Source organism: Rana temporaria, chromosome 2 (assembly GCF_905171775.1).
Source record: "Rana temporaria chromosome 2, aRanTem1.1, whole genome shotgun sequence".
NCBI lineage: Eukaryota > Metazoa > Chordata > Amphibia > Anura > Ranidae > Rana > Rana temporaria.
The window spans coordinates 365,409,454-365,430,552 of record NC_053490.1 but is presented as its reverse complement, the minus strand read 5'-3'; the positions used below and the strand labels follow the sequence as shown (position 1 = coordinate 365,430,552).

At 42.3% G+C, this 21,099-nt stretch overlaps 1 protein-coding gene across 3 annotated transcripts in view; it reads right to left on the bottom strand.

Annotated features, from left to right (window-relative positions):
• Positions 1 to 10,668: 10,668 nt before the first annotated feature.
• The window catches only part of MDFI (MyoD family inhibitor), a 59,088-nt gene continuing 48,657 nt past the window's right edge, over positions 10,669 to 21,099 (bottom strand). For all 3 annotated transcript variants that reach the window (XM_040337666.1, XM_040337667.1, XM_040337668.1), the window contains 3 exons: positions 18,511 to 18,618; positions 16,392 to 16,583; positions 10,669 to 11,435 (listed from right to left, as the gene is read on the bottom strand). In XM_040337666.1, coding sequence (XP_040193600.1) covers positions 11,179 to 11,435; positions 16,392 to 16,583; positions 18,511 to 18,618 — 557 coding nt within the window. In that variant the 3' untranslated portion in view covers positions 10,669 to 11,178. The remainder of the gene's footprint in view (positions 11,436 to 16,391; positions 16,584 to 18,510; positions 18,619 to 21,099) is intronic.

Genomic DNA, 21,099 nt, shown 5'->3' with positions numbered 1-21,099 from the left:
TATTAATCCAGACTAGCAATCCCTCAACCTAGCGCAGTTGTTTTCCACCATACATATTTTATTGATATGAAATAATTCTGAGTGAACAAAATAGCAGCACTAAGTTCAGTGAATGAACAAAGGTTAATATGTAAAAAAATACCCCTGTGAAAGAGTGTATCATACATATACTAAGAAAATGTGCGTATATAAATATATATGAACACACATACACATAAACTAAAATAGTTGAATAAATATAATTGAGTGTTCAAAACGTTCATCCAGTGGTCAAAAATAAGTAGTAACAAGCCAAGGCCATAAGTGATAACATTTCAAGTGATTGAACTTTAAAGTGTCCACTTATGCCGCGTACACATGATCGGTCCATCCGATGAAAACGGTCTGATGGACCGTTTTCATCAGTTAACCGATGAAGCTGACTGATGGTCAGTCGTGCCTACACACCATCAGTTAAAAAACTGATCGTGTCAGAACGCTGTGATGCTTCCAAGCATGCGTCGACTTGATTCTGAGCATGCATGGATTTTTAACCGATGGACGTGCCTACAAAAGATCGTTTTTTTTCCTATCGGTTAGGTATCCATCGGTTAAATTTAAAACAAGATTGAATTTTTTTAATCGATGGATAAATAACCGATGGGGCCTAAACACGATCGATTTGGTCTGATCAAAACGGTCTATCAGACCGTTCTCATTGGTTTGACCGATCGTGTGTACGCGGCATAAGTCTTCTTGAACAATCTTGCTTAGGACCTTCCACCACACCATAAGTGCTCAGTGACTCCACACCCTAAGGAATTGCGCTTACCAATAGGACATGCCTCGCACTCACATGCTTGGCAATACAGCAAAGTCTCCAAAGGCATTAAAGGACTCCACCAGTGTTCCAATACCTCAAATTTGCTCCACATGTAAAAATATGTAAAAACATAAAATGGCTCCAATAGTGAAGTATATCAAAACTATTTATTAAAAACAGCACAAGAGGCCTTCACACATTGCATTCACATCTATTAAAACAAACAGAGGCACTTCAACAGTAAACTCGGCAGTGGGCTCCAACACTAGGGAAAAACTTGCGGAAAAACCTTGATTTGTCATGGTCTTGGCAGACACAAAGTTAACCATAAGTCTCACCCCCCGCTCTGTTCGTTCTTCTCTTCACTTCAAAGCACTGCACACTCGGTGGTCCGAACGTAATGGAAAGCTGTGTAACCATCCCCAGACCAGTTTCGTCTCTCAGGACTTCTTCAATGGGATTGGTTCCACAGTCTAATACCCGCCCCTATATACCCCGTCCGTACGTAAACCCGGACGTGTATCGCATTGCATCTGTACGTGCTCCGCGTCTCTACGATTATACTGAATACGTTCGTGAACCCGGACGTATAACGTAATGCGTCTATACATACTCCATGTCTCCACGACCATAAAACATCAGGTATGACCCCGCTTGCAGTGATCATAGGGAACATGAGCATTGTATAATTGTTAATACATAATACTTTTACATGCTCTAAACCTTTACGGCCTAACCTGCATATCAGATAAAAGTGCATTAATATAACAATATACCTTACAGACAATAAAATTGCATCACCTAGGAAGCAAATATAAAACTAAAATCATCATGTGTGGATTGGGAAAAGAAAAAGAGAAAGCATATACTCATATACATATCATATGTATACTGAACATATGGAGATAATTATGTACTCTCCCTGTAATAACCAACAACGCATATTGTGTCAAGAAGATTAAACTAAAATTTGCATAATGCCGATCGCCCATATAGTGCATTAAATAGATGAACCGGCTAACTGCATAACTAAATTATATATAAAAACTTTCATTTAGTATCTCCAACTTAATACGTTTTTCCTTTTTAACCAACCCTTAAAATTCCCTTCCTGTCCTGTTGAGAAATATCAACCAACCCTCCATATATTTAGACTGAGTTAGCTGTTAATCCAAAGTCTATGGCCCAGATTCTCATACATTTACGTTGCTCCAGGGCAGCTTAACGTATGTGATTTACGTTACACCGCCGCAGGTTTACAGGTTTACAGCCTGATTCTCAGAACACTTACCTGTAAACTTGCGGCGGTGTATCGTTAAATCGCTCGGCGCAAACCCGCCCAATTCAAATGGGGCGGGCACCATTTAAATTAGGCGCGCTCCCGCGCCGAGCGTACTGCGCATGCTCCGTCGGGTAAATTACCTGACATGCATTGCGCTAAATGACGTCGCCCCGACGTCATTTGCTTAGACGTTTATGTAAATGGCGTCCAGCGCCATTCACGGACGTCTTAAGCAAACAACGTAATTTTTTTTAAATTTGACGCGGGAACGACGGCCATACTTAACATTGGTTGCCCCTCCTAATAGCAGGGGCAACCTTACGCGTCGCGTACGCTACGGAAACGACGTAAATTCTCAGAGTCGACCGCGCGTATGTTCGGGAATCTCGCATAATTACCTCATTTGCATAGATGACGGAGAAAACGACGATGCGACACCTAGCGGCGGGAAAAAAAATTGCTTTTAAGATCTGACAGCATAAGAGCCTTACGCCTGTCAGATCTAATGGGTATCTATGCGTAACTGATTCTAGGAATCAGTCGCATAGATACCCGGGGCCAGATTAGGATTTACGACGGCGCAAATGGTGTTGCGCCGTCATAACGCCATTGAGAATCTGGGCCTATGAGTCTATAGTGTTTTCAATACCCCTGTGAATTTTACTTCACATTCTGTCATTTCCTGGTTAGAGAAAAAGACTTACAGAGATTGATGGCATCCAAGGCTACATATGGTAAGCAAAAATCAAAGCAATAATAAATGGTGAAAAAAGGAATATAAAGGTGCCCTTCTACCTTCTCACACCTCATTGCGCCAAAGAATAAACTGAAAAAAACACTAAAGCAGTTACTTTAAATAGATAAATAGTGATATGAAATAATTCTGAGTGAACAAAATAGCAGCGCTAAGTTCAGTGAATGAACAAAAGTAAATATGTAAAAAAATACCCCTGTGAAAGAGTGTATCATACATATACTAAGAAAATGTGCGTATATAAATATATATGAACATACACATAAACGAAAATAGTTGAATAAATATAATTGAGTGTTCAAAACGTTCATCCAGTGGTCAAAAATAAGTAGTACAGTGGGGATCGAAAGTTTGGGCACCCCAGGTAAAAATTTGTATTAACCACTTAAGACCCGGACCAAAATGCAGCTAAAGGACCTTGCCTCTTTTTGCGATTCAGCACTGCGTCGATTTTTGACCGATATGACTTCCACACAGACGATCGTTTTTTTCTATTGTTTTTTTATCCATAGGAAACATTTAAAACATGTTCTATTTTTTTTTTTACCGATGGAAAACAAACCGATGGGGCCCACACACGATCGGTTTGTCTGATGAAAACAATCGGTCTGTTTTCATCAGACAAACCGATCGTGTATACAGGGATTTAGAGGCTCCTCTCTTCTTTTATATACTCAGTTGTGACATGACGCTACTCATACTTATATCAAGACATCGCTTGTGTATCAAGGCAAAATTTATTAAAACATTTCGCTTGTCTTGCAAAACACTCTCAAACCAAGTTCTCTAACCAAGTTACTCTCAAACCAAGGTTTTACTGTATGTAATTTTTAATTTTGCTTTTAGGAGCACTTTAAGGCTTACACAGGGCTGAAGACTGCCCACCCTTATGTGACAGAGCAGGTTACCCAAGGGAGGGGCCAATCACAAAGCACCATAAGAAAGAAAGATGCCCATACATTGAAGTACTCCTGATAGCTGAATGGAGTAGCAGTGTAGTAAAGGGGAAGAGAATGTACAGTATATTTTTTTCAGTCAGGTAAATATAAAATACCACTTGTGAATACCCTATATTTGCCCATTTTTGGGCCATATGCTTCCATTTACATGTTTTTTTATCTGTCCTTCACAGAACTGAGCAGCACAAGCTCCAATTTTAAAAACAGCTGAATGAATTAGGGGAATGACACATCGTCAATCCCTGCCCCACCCACCCCATTGTTATTGCAATGTGCATATTCTTACAAACTTTCAGTAAGAGAGACAGTTTAAAATGCAAAGAGCTTTAGAAACCTCATACAGGGCAATACAAACGTTCTTTGAAATTGCATTGTGCCTCCTCACTAAGAACGTTGGTTTGGCAAAAGATTAAATATAAATGAGTGTCCAATCCCAGTGTAGCTGAGCTCTCTCCCACCGCTACAGCTGTCACATAGACAGTGTAGTGGCTGAAGAATTTTGTAGCCGGATGGGCAGAGCCTGATAGGAATTCAGACACACTAGGTTCCCATTAAATTTGCTCCCCTTGTGATTGATTACAGGCAGTGGGCGAATTCCTGGCAAATAGATGGCTTGCTATGAGCTATAGAATGCGCTCACTGCTTGCTGTCAAACATAAGGAGAGACTAGACCTAATGGTGAACAGTGCTGGATTATCCAATAGGCATAGTAGGCACCAGCCTTTAGGGCCTCACACCATTTAAGGGTCCCGCGACAATGGATCAAAATAATAATTCTAAAAAAAAAATTGATTTGATCCTGAAAGAAGACTACAATGATGCTTTCCAAAAGAAACAAAATCTTTAGATAAAAGACTCTATAGAGAAAATACTGTATTAATGTAATATATATCCGATAACAACTTAAAGGTAATAAACCATAGACATCAGATTCACATTATAGTTTGTCTCCTAAAAGCTCATCTTCTTTCAGCTGTCAGTTTGTAAAACATTTTCGTGCAACCTATGCGCATGTAATGTACATGCAATGTACAGTAGTAATGGTCATCTCCTTCTAGTGACAGATGTGCACACTACTTAGTTCAATGCACACACGCAAAACCTCCAGAAACCTGTCAGAGGAACCCCAAGGCTTTGGCTGCCTAGGGGCCTCCACAGAGTTTAATTCACCCCTGATGGTGAACCAGTCCCTCCATCATTAAGCTCCACTCACTGTCAGGTTCATTGGTTACTAGAAACCTTCGAGCTAGGAAGCTGACAGCATCCTTAACAAACATTTATAGATGTGGGTTGAGCAGTGTACAGAGAAAGGCACTCTGACTTTCTCTGTACACCAACTTAGAGTTGGTCTTAATTACCCACAGTTTTGTTATCCCTGAACTGGTGGTAATTATTTTTGCATTTAGTGCAGCCATAGCGGCACTATGTAAAAGAACTACCAGATTCTGGTGAAGCTACTGAAACAGGTGGCAGTGATTTTTGAATCTGGCACAGGCCTTTTGAAGGACCATACCAACAGAAAAGTGTTGTTAGTACTATATTAAAAGGTTACTTCACCTTTGTGAGGAAAAAAAATATTACAAATAAAAAAACATATAATATAGCATATACAAGCGTGACACAAGCTTTATTATAATATAACATTAAAAATACAATTTTCTATTCAATCTGCCGTGCTATAGTTTTCTGGAAAATGAGCTGCAATATAGCAACCTGGAAGCATTCTTTAGACAAATGGTGTATGTTCCATACACCATTTGTAAAATCAGATTTTGGGCATCTTTGCATCCTCTGCAACTAACATTTTGTTTTGTGAGATACTCCCAAAGGGTTAATTGTGTCTAAAGAGATTCAGACCCTGCCACTTTCCTCATTAGAGGTCTGCAAATGCAGCAGCTAATCAATAGTGAAAAGGCACTCCCATTCACATTCACTGGGCACATGGACACAGACAAACAGTTATTTCTTTGGAGTATAAAAAGGTCTGAATCTGCAACAAAATTTGCTAACATACCTGCAATGTACACGGATCACCCAGAGGGGAATGTTTTTTTCTCAACAATAGTTGAGTTACTCTTTAAATTCCCAGCATAATTTCATATGACATCAAAGCCTTGGTTAGGCCCTGGATTATATGTGTATTTTGTAAAATAAAGATTTTGTATAAATAGTAACAGGATACCTAACATAAGTTTTATGCCGCGTACACACGATCATTTTTCGGCTTGTAAAAAACAAAGTTTTTCAGCCTCTAGAAAAAACAACGTTTTTTCCAACTTCATCATTGCCCACACACGATCGTTAAAAAAAAATGCTCTAGCAAAGCGCTGTGACGTACAACAAGTATGACGGCACTATAAAAGGGAAGTTCCATTAGGATGATGCCACCCTTTGGGCTGCTTTAGCTGATTCCGTGTTAGTAAAAGACGATTCGCGCTTTTCTGTCTGTTACAGCGTGATGAATGTGCTTACTCCATTACGAATGGTAGTTTAACCAGAACGAGCGCTCCCGTCTCATAACTTTCTTCTGAGCATGCACGGGTTTTTTAACGTTGTTGTAGCCCACACACGATCATTTTTTACAACCCGAAAAACGACATTGTTTAAAACGTCGTTAAAAAATGCAGCATGCTCTTTTTTTTTTTTTTCATTTTTCAGAACCCGAAAAATTATGTGAAGCCCACACACGATCATTTTAAATGACATTTTTTTAAATGTCGTTTTTTACATACCGAAAAATGATCGTGTGTACGCGGCATAACAATTACTGAACGTAAAAAAAATATAAGTATATCTAAAGCCAAAACGTATTTTATTTTTACTTTGGCATATGAGAAATAGTTAAAAATCCTGCCGGTTTTTCTTTTTTTTTATATCTGTGCCTCATTGGAAAGATTTGTCTTTATTTTCTGTTATGTACTGTAGGCGCAGCAGAAAGTAAGAAGAAATCTCTCCAGTGTAACCAAAATGCCCTTTTAAAAAGCTGTCACTAAACCAGTGGGGCTGATTTACTATGAACAATGCGCTGCACCGGTTCATACCTTAATTGGTGTGCTGGATAAATCATTAATTGAGCGTGTGAACTGGCGCAGCAAACGGGCGCAATGCAATAATAAATATGTAAACAGTAGAAACACCCTTTAAAAGTCTATGGGAGAAATCAAAAGTGTTAATTTTAAAGGTTAATATGCAAGTTATTGTCATAAAAAGTGTTTGGGGACCTGGGTCCTGCCCCAGGGGACATGTATCAATGCAAAAAACTGCATTTTTTTCAGGAGCAGAGATTTTGATAATGCTTAAAGTGAAACAATAAAAGTGAAATATTCCTTTAAATTTCGTACCTGGTGGGTGTGTATAGTATGCCTGTAAGGTAGCGCTTGTTTCCCGTGCTTAGAACTGTCCCTGCAAAAAATGTAATTTCTGAAGGAAAGAAAGTAATTTAAAAGTACTCGCGGCTATATTGAATTGTCGGCTCCCGGCAATACAGAGAAAAGTAATTGAAAGTAATTTATTAAAAAAAAAAAAATGTGTGGGGGTCCCCCCAAATTAAATTATCAGGCCCTTCAGGTCTAGTATGGATTTTAAGGGGAACTCCACGCCAAATTTAAATAAAAATGGTGTGGAGTTCTCCCCAAAAATCCATACCAGACCCTTTATCCGAGCACACAACCTGGCAGGTCGCAGAAAAAATGTGGGGGGGACGAGAGAGCGCCCCCCTCCTGAACCGTACCAGGCCACATGCCCTCAACATGGGGAGGATGCTTTGGGGGTTTATGACCCCTCAGAGCACCTTGCCCGGTGGTTGTGGGGGTCTGCAGGCAGGGGGCTTATCGGAATCTGGAAGACCCCTTTAACAAAGGGGACCCCCAGATCCTGGCCCCCCCTGTGTGAATTGGTAAGGGGTACATTATACCCCTACCTGTTCACAAAGAAAGTGTAAGAAATCGTAGAAAAACATAGACACTGTTGGGATAAGTCCTTTATTAAAAATAAAAAAAGATTCTAGTGGTGGGAATCCACTCTCGGTCTCCACTCCAAAGCTGTTGGTATCCTGCGATGGATGGTCTCCAGACTCCAGCGAGGGAAGGTATCCTCTCCAGGTCCAGGCTCCAGTGGTGATGTCCAGCACAGCGACGAACAGCATCCTGTCTCCACCAGAGACACCCCGGGATACGTAGCAGCAGCCTGACAGGTCTGAGGACGTGACCCCATCCCCCTCTGATGCAAGGGGAAATCCAGGCTTTCCCAGTGATGTGAAGGATGACTTCGCCCCCCTCTGATGTAACGCAGGTTTCCCGTTGCTGCTCGCTCGTCCCCACCCCCCTTCCTGACCGGCCGGGCTGCGTGCTCGGATAAGGGTTTGGTATGGATTTTGGGGGAACCCCCAGGTGTTTTTTTTGGCGTAGGTGTTCTCCTTAAAATCCATACCGGACCTAAGGGCCTGGTATGCTCCTGAAGGGGAACCCATGCCGTTTTTTTTCATTTATAATTTGGCGCAATGTTTCCCTTCATGATCACCTTAAAAAAAAGGCAGGTTTACAGGTGCGCCTCTTCAACCCACGCAAATGCAGTTACGCTACTTGATATTTATCAAGATTTTGCCGGCGTAGTAAAGAGGCGCACTTGAATGGCCGAAAATGCCACTCACGCATGAGCAGTACACAAATAAAACTCCTGCAGTTCTAAACGTACTTTCAGGCACAGCGGGTGGTTCTGAAAAAAGTTACTTTCTCATTCTATTTTGACCATATTTGTTACTTGGGCAGTTGTTACTACACTTCCTCACATCAACCCACATCACCCCCATAATATTGGCACTTCCAGCTTCTTTTAATTTCGATTTGCACATGCCGTGTGCCATGTCCATAGTGGCGCACTGTGCGCCTCCTCCCCTGTGCCGAGAGCAGTGAAATATTCCTTTAAATTTCGTACCTGGTGGGTGTGTATAGTATGCCTGTAAGGTAGCGCTTGTTTCCCGTGCTTAGAACTGTCCCTGCAAAAAATGTAATTTCTGAAGGAAAGAAAGTAATTTAAAAGTACTCGCGGCTATATTGAATTGTCGGCTCCCGGCAATACAGAGAAAAGTAATTGAAAGTAATTTATTAAAAAAAAAAAAATGTGTGGGGGTCCCCCCAAATTAAATTATCAGGCCCTTCAGGTCTAGTATGGATTTTAAGGGGAACTCCACGCCAAATTTAAATAAAAATGGTGTGGAGTTCTCCCCAAAAATCCATACCAGACCCTTTATCCGAGCACACAACCTGGCAGGTCGCAGAAAAAATGTGGGGGGGACGAGAGAGCGCCCCCCTCCTGAACCGTACCAGGCCACATGCCCTCAACATGGGGAGGATGCTTTGGGGGTTTATGACCCCTCAGAGCACCTTGCCCGGTGGTTGTGGGGGTCTGCAGGCAGGGGGCTTATCGGAATCTGGAAGACCCCTTTAACAAAGGGGACCCCCAGATCCTGGCCCCCCCTGTGTGAATTGGTAAGGGGTACATTATACCCCTACCTGTTCACAAAGAAAGTGTAAGAAATCGTAGAAAAACATAGACACTGTTGGGATAAGTCCTTTATTAAAAATAAAAAAAGATTCTAGTGGTGGGAATCCACTCTCGGTCTCCACTCCAAAGCTGTTGGTATCCTGCGATGGATGGTCTCCAGACTCCAGCGAGGGAAGGTATCCTCTCCAGGTCCAGGCTCCAGTGGTGATGTCCAGCACAGCGACGAACAGCATCCTGTCTCCACCAGAGACACCCCGGGATACGTAGCAGCAGCCTGACAGGTCTGAGGACGTGACCCCATCCCCCTCTGATGCAAGGGGAAATCCAGGCTTTCCCAGTGATGTGAAGGATGACTTCGCCCCCCTCTGATGTAACGCAGGTTTCCCGTTGCTGCTCGCTCGTCCCCACCCCCCTTCCTGACCGGCCGGGCTGCGTGCTCGGATAAGGGTTTGGTATGGATTTTGGGGGAACCCCCAGGTGTTTTTTTTTGGCGTAGGTGTTCTCCTTAAAATCCTTACCGGACCTAAGGGCCTGGTATGCTCCTGAAGGGGAACCCATGCCGTTTTTTTTCATTTATAATTTGGCGCAATGTTTCCCTTCATGATCACCTTAAAAAAAAGGCAGGTTTACAGGTGCGCCTCTTCAACCCACGCAAATGCAGTTACGCTACTTGATATTTATCAAGATTTTGCCGGCGTAGTAAAGAGGCGCACTTGAATGGCCGAAAATGCCACTCACGCATGAGCAGTACACAAATAAAACTCCTGCAGTTCTAAACGTACTTTCAGGCACAGCGGGTGGTTCTGAAAAAAGTTACTTTCTCATTCTATTTTGACCATATTTGTTACTTGGGCAGTTGTTACTACACTTCCTCACATCAACCCACATCACCCCCATAATATTGGCACTTCCAGCTTCTTTTAATTTCGATTTGCACATGCCGTGTGCCATGTCCATAGTGGCGCACTGTGCGCCTCCTCCCCTGTGCCGAGAGCAGGATAGTAAATGGGGCATACATTTCGTAAATTCCGAAACGGCCGATGCTCCACAAAACAAGGCGCAATCGTTTCATAAATCAGCCCCAGTGTCTATTGGAAGATTTCCCCTCTATGCTTGACCTGTTAACAACTAAAACAATTGTGTTTTCCTTTTAATTCAGCCCCAGTAAAAGTGATCACAAAACAAAACAAAAAAAGCTTTGGCTTTACATATTTTTTTTATTAGTTTTGGGCTTTAGATAGATTTAAAAATAAAAATGACCCTAAAGAAATTCAGTAATGTGTATTTTGTTTTGCAAGATAAAACATCATTATTATTTCAGATTAGACTGTTCATTGTATTCATACAACATTTACCTGGTATACAGTAACAGCCAGATAATGTGTTTTAAACACGTTAGCACTGAGATTGACAAGAGATACTGATATGTTAACCCAAGCTGTCATACATTTTTAAGCCAAATAAGTGTTCAAATTTTTAAATTGACAAAGTTAGTCTTTGCATTTCAAGTTTTGCCCATGTAGAATTGTGATATGTATGTATGTATGTACTGTATGTATTTTAATGGCATTTAATGAAACGCTTTACAAATACTGTATATATTTAAATTTAATAGATTTTAAATTATTTTGCAGCAGCTGAATACTTTCCCAGTTCTTCACAAGCTTCTTGAGTTAGGCATAATGGTTCAGAATATGGTTACTTTAAATGGCTCAGACCAGTCCCAATTTCACCAAAAATTCAAGTCCTGTGTTTACCAAATCCATTCATGGCACATAGATTTTTAGAATTTCTCTGCATCTTTACCTTTAATCTCTCTATGGTCTGCAGCGTATTATTCACATTGTATACAGTCTTGCACCAGCTCTATCGTGCCCTATTAGGAGGAGAAACATAGACCACAACATTCCATGCAGATTTCAAGGCAGTCAGCTGATTCACAGCAGGCATCTACAATGCCACAGTCAGTGCTACATGAGTCTGCACAATCAGGACATCCACCAATGGAACAGCATGAGCAGCATATGCCAGCAGAGTCAGGCGAACATGAACCACATGTTAGAAGATCCATAAGAATATTACACAGGGAAAGAAACTGACAGAACAGCAGAGCCAGGGTACAGTGTACACAGCAATCTGAAAAATAGTAAAGATGCTTAGTGAGATACTAGAATTAGTATTAAAACCTCTGACTACTGAAATCTTTCTTACAGTAGATAATCTAAGTAAAATTTTACTAATTCTAAATAAGTACTTTGTGTAGTCTTAATATGATTATCTACCCCATGGTGCCATGGTGCACCCATAAGACTGTGCGTCACTTCATCAATATAAGATGCACTAGCTACTGGCACATTTCTTTCCGGATGCCGGCATGGGGAAAAATGGATGGGGGGTCATAAGGGTAAGTACTGGGTATTTGGAAAAAAAACTCCTTTTTTACCTGTCTCAAAGCATTCCCCACATGTTTGATAGTATAGGGAGGAATAGCAGCATAACAAATAGCTTATTAGCCTCATAACAAATAGCTCACTAGCCTCTAGCCATTGCATGCAATATGCCCAAATCCTGGAAGTAATGAGTTGAAGAACCTTCAAGTGCTGACCTCTGGCTTTCAGGACCATGCTTCTAAACATACATTTTATTTTTTATTTTATTTTTAATTATTAAATCATGAGCAAAATTATGAAGCTGTTCCATGCACATTCTTTTTTTAAATTATTACGTATTAATTAATTAATTAATTATTTTATTAAATTATTATTATTAGTTGTAGTAAAATGTTTTTATGGATATAAATAGATATCACAAACTTACTTGGAAGCGTACAATTCCTGCCACAATTTTGAGAGGGGGGGGGCAAGACATGACAGTGGAGGAGTTGGAGGGGCAGAGTTTATAGGGAACAGCCTTTCCCATTCCACTCAGCTCAACCATAAGTTCAACCTGAACTAAAGCTTGTCCTGACATCCATGGCCTGATACTTGTGTGGGTCTTTGGGGAGGTGACTTAGAATCTGGATCCCCCTTTAAAATGAATGTGGGGATGAAGCTTCTTGTCCCCTGGCAAGGCATCTTCTCTCTATCTTAATAGGGACAAGAGCCTTATCCCCACTTTCCTGACCCAGTGGATGTGGAAGTCTGCTGGGGGTACTTTTCAGAATCTGGAGGCCCCCTGATATTTGGCCCTCCTTGTATGTAGATATGCCTTATTACTCATTCACTATAAAAATTAGACAGTGAATAAAAACAGGCACCTATGAAAAAATCTGTGTTTTACAAAAAAAGTCCCACAACTTAAATCCAACAATAATCCTGTCATCCAGTGATGTAGATCCATCATCAATTGCGATAAGTGGCAACCTGAATAAAAAGATCTACCCACAACAATTATCTTCCACCAGACTCCTGTCGCAAACAACAGATTCCAGGCACTACTGCTGTTAAACTGCAATCCCAGGAAACCTGGCTGAGATAATTGACCACATTAAGACATCAGGGCCGATCCTAGGGTCACAGGTGCCTGGGTGCAGAAATATTTCTATAAAACTTGCGGCGCTTTACCGCCGATGCCCCCACACTGTCAGTGTGAAAGGGCTCTTGGTACATCTCATTATACATCACATCTGTAGATGGACTACTGAGGGCGCAGTAATGGGCAGGGGCTGTGTATCCTATGCAATCTTTCATACCATAAAACATCTAGAGCAGGGACAGCCCAGAGCATGTGTAAAGGGATGCTGGGGATGCCATCCCCCAGCACACAGAACACTGAACACTGTGACTTACCTTGGTTCTCTCTCTGTGCAGCCTGAGATAGAGATGGGAGGGGGAGGCATTCCAACTGGAGTTGGTGGAGACAGAGCGGGATCCAAGACTCCCAATGTGAGGAATTCATTCCTGCACATCAGCACTCAGCAGCCACTAAAAACTAGAACCCTTGTGTCAGGAAGAGGAGCGGCCCCTCCCCCAAACACTTCCAGGCTGGGCGGACTGCCCTATGCTCACACATCAGTTCTGGACGGACACACACCTATGCTCCGAACTCAGTTCTGGACAGACTCAAACAAGGAGAGAAGGAGGGAGGGGAAAAATCTGGCACTTCGGAGCCCCCACCTCTGCAGGCGCCTGGGTGCAAAGCACCCTGTGCACCCTGCCTAGGATCGGCCCTGACTAGCATCTAGATCTCTAATAGCTGCAAAGATATTCAAAATGACTACTAAAACAGTATGCCAACTTTTGTTCATTAGTTTAAGATATTTTAAAAATTTTACAGGGTCACTTGTTCTAACATACAATCATTTCAATCCTTAACTTCTAATTAACAAATAAATAAAAAAATACATATGTAGCGCCCTGCTTCTGATGACCAGGCGCTATGTCAAATTTAGTGGGTATCTGAGCTGATAATTGGCTCAGACTTTGATGATTGATACAAAATCAGCCTCTGTTCTGGCTGTGCTTGGAGGTATTTTCCCACTGTTGCCTGTAGGTGGCGATACCACCACCGGCCAATGTTGTAATTCAGGCAGGCTTCAGTGCATTGGGTGTCCTTTCCCGGGAGCAGCCCAGTGGGAGTGGTTTCCCCACTGGGCATTCTGGAGAAGGATACTTAAGGGACAGATGCCATGTTGTAAAAGGCTCTGCCTCGAGGCTCTCCTGGCTCGAGGTCCGTGATGGTCGTTTAGTCTCAGGGCCTTGTTGGCCCGAGGCTGTACTTCTACCAAGTAGGTCCAGCCGTCCTGACTGTCCATCTCATGAGAAGAAGCTACTTAATGGAGAAAACCAGGGGAGGACCTGCCCAGAATGGGACCAAGCGGAAGGCCTGGTGACTCTATTAAGGGATGATCTACAATCCATGTTACCCTACAGTTTCGCCGGGTCGGCTTAAAGGTTTTTAAACTGTATAGGTGGAAGTTCGGGTACCAAATCCTGTGGCAGAGGATTCTGGACTGTTCACTTTTGCTTGCAACCAGTCTGTGGCAGAGACTGTTACCGATCATTGTTCGTGCATCAGTCCGGCTGCTAGGCCAGGTGAGAGGGGCCTATCTGGGTGAGCAATACCCACTCAAGAGGAAGTGGTGAGTGACCTTTTTGGGGACGTTTTCCCCAGTGATCTGTACTATGACCCTGAACCTTCCCCTGCTCCTCCATTCTTCTACTTTCTTGCAAGTTATGAGAAAAATAAAACAGCTTTCCATCCGGCCTTCCATTCATCTTTGCATGAGATTGTTGGGAAAGATGGTAGTCTCATTCGAGGCGGTCCCTTACGCCCAGTTTCACTCAAGACCGTTACAGGGCAGGATTCTGTCAGCTTGGAACAAGGATGTTCAGGCCCTGGATCTTCCTATGGTCTTATCTCCAGGGGTTCGCCAGAGCCTCAATTGGGGGTTGCTCCCCCAAAATCTGTCGGAAGGAAAATCCTTCACTCCAGTTACCTGGAAAGTGGTAACCACAGATGCCAGCCTTCTAGGCTGGGGGGCAGTGTTAGAAGAAGCAAGTATCCGCTCTGAGGATCTGAAAAAAAGAATTGTTGCTCTACATAAAGATGGCATAGGCTATAAGACCCTGAAACTGAGCTGCAGCACAGTGGTCAAGACCATACAGTGGTTTAACAGGACATATTTCACTCAGAACAGGGCTCGCCATGGTTGACCAAAGAAGTTGAGTGCACATGCTTAGCGCCATATCCAGAGGTTGTCTTTGGGAAATAGATGTATGAGTGCTGCCAGCATTGCTGCAGAAGTTGAAGGGATGGGGAGTCAGTCTGTCAGTGGTCCGACCATATGCCGCACGCTGAATCAAATTGGTCTGCATGGCTGCCATCCCAGAAGGAAGCCTCTTCTAAAGATGATGCACAAGAAAGCCCGCAAACAGTTTGCTGAAGACAAGCAGACTAAGGACATGGTTACTGGTCTGATGAGACCAAGATAAACTTATTTGGTTCAGATGATGTCAAGCGTGTGTGACGGTAAGCAGGTGAGGAGTATGAAGACAAGTGTGTCTTGCCTACAGTCAAGCATGGTGGTGGGAGTGTTATGGTCTGGGGCTGCATGAGTGCTACCAGAACTGGGGAGCTACAGTTTATCGAGGGAACCATGAATGCCAACATGTAATGTGACATACTGAAGCAGAGAATGATCCCCTCCCTTCGAAGACTGGGCCATAAGGCAGTATTCCAACATAACGACCCCAAACACACCTCTAAGGCCCCGTACACACGAGAGGATATCCGCTGGAAACGGTCCGCCGGACCTTTTCCAGCGGATAAATCCTCTGGCGGATTTGGATCCGATAGCTGTACACACCATCAGATCGAAATCCGCGCGGAATACATCCGTGGTGACGTGTCGCGCCGTCGACGCGGCAACGTGCGCGACGCTGGAAGGTAAATACTTCCATGCATGCGTCGAATCATTACGACGCATGCGAGGGAGGGGAGCGGACGGACTGATCCGGTGAGTCTGTACAGACGACCGGATCAGTCCGCTGGACTGGATTCCAGCGGATAGATTTCTTAGCATGCTAAGAAATTTTTATCCGCTGGGAATCCGTCGGCTGGATTTTTATCCGCTGGGAAATGTCCGCTCGGACGTACACACGACCAGATCTATCTGCTGGAACTGATCCGCGGATCAATCCCAGCGGATAGATCCGGTCGTCTGTACGAGGCCTAAGACAACCACTGCTGTGCTAAAGAAGCTGAGGATAACGGTGATGGACTGGCCAAGCATGTCTCCAGACATAAACCCTATTAAGCATCTGTGGGACATCCTCAAATGGAAGGTAGAGGAGCGCAAGGTCTCTAACATCCACCAGCTCCGTGATGTCGTCATGGAGGAGTGGAAAAGGACTCCAGTGGCAACCTGTGAAGCTCTGGTGAACTCCATGCTTAAGAGGGTTAAGGCAATGCTGTAAAATAATTATGGCCACCCAAAATATTGACACTTTGGGTCCAATTTTAATATTTTCACTTAGGGGTGTACTGACTTTTGATGCCAGCGGTTTAGACATTAATGTCTGTGCAAATGATGTTTGATAAATAAAAAAAATCAATAGTTGCAATAAGTAAAATTAAATGGAGGCAGCATACCCTCTTGTGCGCCAGGTGGGAGGAAAGGTGGCTCAGCTCCATCTTTACTTGTTTGACTGCACTGTTTCTCTAGATGTGACTGAGAAGACTTTTTTTTCTGAGAATTGTTCTTGGGAACATTATCCCCTGAATAAGGATGACTGTTGCTACTTTTTGGAGCTTGTGTCACAGGAGGAACTATAGGAGAAATACCTGCAAGAGAAAGCCTTTGAGAGTTACTTCATAATAGAGTATAAGCTGCTTACTATCACAAGCAAAGGTAGATTTACATTCTTGCTTGATTAAGCAATTTTTTTGCAAACATACGTTTTATTTCTTGGTAACCCTTACAGAGTATCTGCACCTATGTAAGTATTAGATGATCATAAGAACCGTCTTCCAATTGTTCTGATAAAGATAAACTGCAGAAAAAAATAAAATAATTAAGCCCATTATATAAAAAATAAGTAATTCAAGAAATTCTAGTTCACATCAGAATGCAGGGTGGGAAACCTGCGTTCCGTGTGAGTTTCCCGCATTGCATTTAAACGCACCCCAGTTGTGATCTGCAATGGGTGTCAATATTAACTTAATGAAACCCAAAATGCAGGTTGCAGACAGGCATTTGCCTGTACTAGATCGCGTGCTACAGTAGTTCCATGTGATCTGCTTTCTGTGCATTTTTTTAAGCACTGCATGCACCGGCATCGCATGTGAATCACACAGGAACGCACAGCACATTCCTGTATGATTCATGATTTGAAACTGCTCTAAATCAAGGGAAACAACTTGTACAGTAATGTGCAGAGGGCTCAACTTGTAATGTACTGTTGGAGAGTTTTCCTCACTTCCCTTCTAATAAAATATTGTCAACAAGACAAGAAATCTCTATAATGAAGTCCCGGAAATCAAAAAGTTAAAACCTAACAGGGGTTTCAACTCTTCCTCATCCAAAAATAGGAAAAACAAAGTTTTATTTGGGAATAAGGTTTAACCCTGCAAAGCACAAATCACTATGGAACTTATTTTATGAATAGAAAATTCTTCGAATAGAATGACTTTTATGTTAGAACACCCCCATTCACTGACCCCAACAGAAGGAAAATAGGACTTAAAGCGGAGTTCCAGCCTCTACAAAAAAAAGTAAAAGTCAGCAGCTACAAATAATGTAGGTGCTGACCTTTAATATAAGGACACTTACCTGTCCAGGGATCCTGCGATGACAGCCCCCCCCCAAAGCCAATTCCTCCATCGGCTTTGGGTGCAGGCGCCAGCATTGTAACTATGGGAAACTGGCAGTGAAGACTTCAGGCTTCACAGCCAGTTTCCTACTGCACATGCATGAGTCGCGCAGCGCTTTCTGAATGGCCCTGTCATTTTCTGGGACACACACAGGTCCCAGAAGGCAGAAGGGGGTAGGGGGTCGATGAAAACTCAGAGGTGACGTTCCTTGCCACTGCGAGATAAGTGGCAAGTCCTGCTGGGAAAATGTCAAAAAAGGTACAAAACGCAAAAAAAAAGGATATCCAAAAACGTGGAGGGGCTGCTTGATTGGTTTACACCAACTTTGATATTAGCCTGAGCTAAACCCTTTGATTTAACCATTTCCCAAAACAGTTACATTCAAGGCATGCCGCCCATGAATGATAACTCACATTTGTTCCTGCTCTCAACTGAACTTTCAAATGATCAAATGACTGTTGTCATAACTGATTAGAGTTGCAGCACCATGGCAACTGCAGATCAAACAGAGAAGATGACAGATTCCTATGCTATAAAAGATAGGAGGATTTAGTTCCACTTTAAAACGGAAGTAAACCCATAGATTTAACTGTTTAAAAAAAAAAAAACATTACATTTCCTGCATGTGCAGTGACATTGGTTGTGCTTTCAACCAAACTGTCAAACCATCCAATGGCTGGTGTCCTAACTGATCACATGTGCAGCGTATTGGCAGCTGAAGATTAAACAGAGGCCAAGATGGCAGCTTCCATGGATAAAAATAAAAGGAGGGTTTACTTCCACTTTAAGTAATTTTGGTTACCTCCACCTGCCTTCAGTTTATCTGAACTTTGTAATATGGGAATACAACATAAAAGAATGTGCTTGATAAATAAGAAAATGTAATCTTAACACTTACCTATATTTAGTAAAGGTTCACTATTTTCTGACATTTGTGGTATGCCATTTATTGATGCCTTTATTTTATCCTGCTTTATTACTGCCTCCTCTTCCACACAGCTGGATTCTAAAAAAAAAAGTAGAGAATAAAGTTTTTAGCAGATTTACAAAGGATATTTTACATTATAAATTAAATTGATATCTAGCAGAAGGGGTTGAAAAACCGGTACTTTCATGCATTACTGTAGATGTTGTGGTAACAAATACAAGGTATAGCTATAGCCAACCAGAACATGATTAGTTTGGATTTATGCCAAAATGGGAAATAAATTCATTGCCCGTTTAAAAAATGAAGGGTTTTGGCCTCCTTTGCTTTTTTTTTTTTTTTTAAGGACTGCTGTTGTCCAGTGGTACAAACAACACATTTTAAGAATGTTTGGTTTTCTAATTGTTAGTGAGGTCAAATTGATGGTCATTTTCGACCACAGTGATGGGAAAATTCGAAGGAGCAGAATAGAAAACGTCTTAGTCAAAGGAATTTTCAGACAGTGTGTGTGGTTTTTGGTCCGAAATTACATTCATTTTAAAAATGTTAAAAGCAAGTGAAATTTTCAAACGACGTTCTTTCATTCAGCGAATGTACAAAGATTTTTTGTATGAATATTCTAGCCCCGAAAATGGATATATGTATGCAGTAGTGTATTTAGGTTTTGTGCTGCCCTAGGCCTGACTAAACTCGTGCACCCCCTAATTTAAATATGTGTCCACCCCTTCATGTTGAGGTCACACCCCTTTCTGTTTAAAACCCGTCCTGAAATTTTCGAGTGGGGACACTAGTTCTGAGGGTCGGGGGGGGGGGCAATGGATTCCCGTAATTTGCATAGATTTCCTCTCACTTCCTGTTTGGCTGTGGGGTAGAAAGTGAAGGGAAATCTCTGCAATGGGACAGGGATGGTAAAAAATAAACTGATAGGGGCTATAAACCCCCCCCCCTTACGCTATCCAAAATGAAAAAAAAAAAAGTGTTGCCTATAGTTCTACTTTAAGCACAAATTTCTGATAATTTTATGGAGAGGACTAAGAAGATATAGCCATGCCAATGGTGCAGCAGAAAACATATAGCACAGTGAGGGAGGCTTGTGGTCCAGGATGATAGGCCGGAGGGGACTCTTTCCGTGCTGCCCACCTGAAAAGTGCTGCCCTGTGCCTGGGCCTTGTTGGCCTAGGCCAGGATACAGCGTTGCATGTTTGGCCAGCATAAGGCTCACACCTATGCAGTTTGCTTTTGATCTGTTTCTGCAGTGCTTTTTACTGTGCGTTTTGCCCATTGGCTATTTTGCTGTGATTTGCATTTTGCATTTTTTATGCTTTTTTTGGCCAATTTGTTGTTGGGCAGGTTAAAAAAATGCAAATCACATTAAAAACACACGCCATGCTTTTCTGCTGCTTCGCTATTGAAGTCTATTAAACCAAAAAAACAAAAAAAAAACACAATTTTGCATTGAAAAAAGTCATTGACCCTTTCCAAATCCGCAGCTGCCGAAAAAAGCAAAGATGTGAACGTGTCCCATAAGAAAAGAATGTTAAATGAACTGTAGTGCGTTTCTGCAATAAGCACCAAAAAACGCATTGGTGGGAAGCAGGCTTAAGACGTTTAGTAGCAGCAGCCAATGCTCTATCTTGGACTAGGCCAACAAGGCCCAGGTCTAGGGCAGCACTTTGCAGGGGGGTAGCATGAAAAGAGTCCCCGCTGGCTTGCGCTACACTTTTAGTGCAGTGCCAGTCTTATGAGGTGGACTGGGCCGCAAGATTAATCGGTCTGGTGCCCCCATAAAGCAGACGCACTGCTGCTGGTATGATAGGGATGACGCATACACAAGGGACACTGACACGGTCACCTATACCTGTCAGTTAGGTAGTAGGGCTCTCCTGCAATCCTTTGCTGTTGTACATATTAGCGAATCTTAATTTTATTTCTGTTGATTGCTGATGAGAAAAATAAACAGATGGATTTATTTGTTCTTGCCCCCAATCCTTCCTTTGCTCACTACCTGGACCACATACCTTCATCATCGTCAGGGCCGCTGATAGACCAATACAACCAGCCCTGTGCCCGCTTCCATCAGCTACACAGTGGGGCCCATGCATCATTACTGTTCTTTATTGCATTTAAAAAATATAGTACAATATAGTATTAGAAAAGTAAGGTTATCACAATCTGAAGGTATGTGAATAATTCACTACGATATATAAGCGAAAAACTGGTAACGTGACTAATAGCAAATAAAACACAAATCAATATAGACCAAAACTGATCATGTGTAAACATAAGAGGAGATCTTAAAGAGCCAGTCTCATATGAGTGAGGCTATATATATATATATATATATATATATATATATAGGAGAGGTCTCAAAGGATGGGTTTAGCTATCTCCAAGCTGTATAAGAGATGGGACACGGGGAAGTGAATAGATCCTGGTGACATGAAGGAAAGGGACATGAGGAGCTTGAATCCAAACACAAAAGGTAAAGGTGGATACTCTTACCATGTGACGTGGACCCATGCACCATTCAAGGGTGGGTCAAAACTGCAAAGGTAAGAGTAA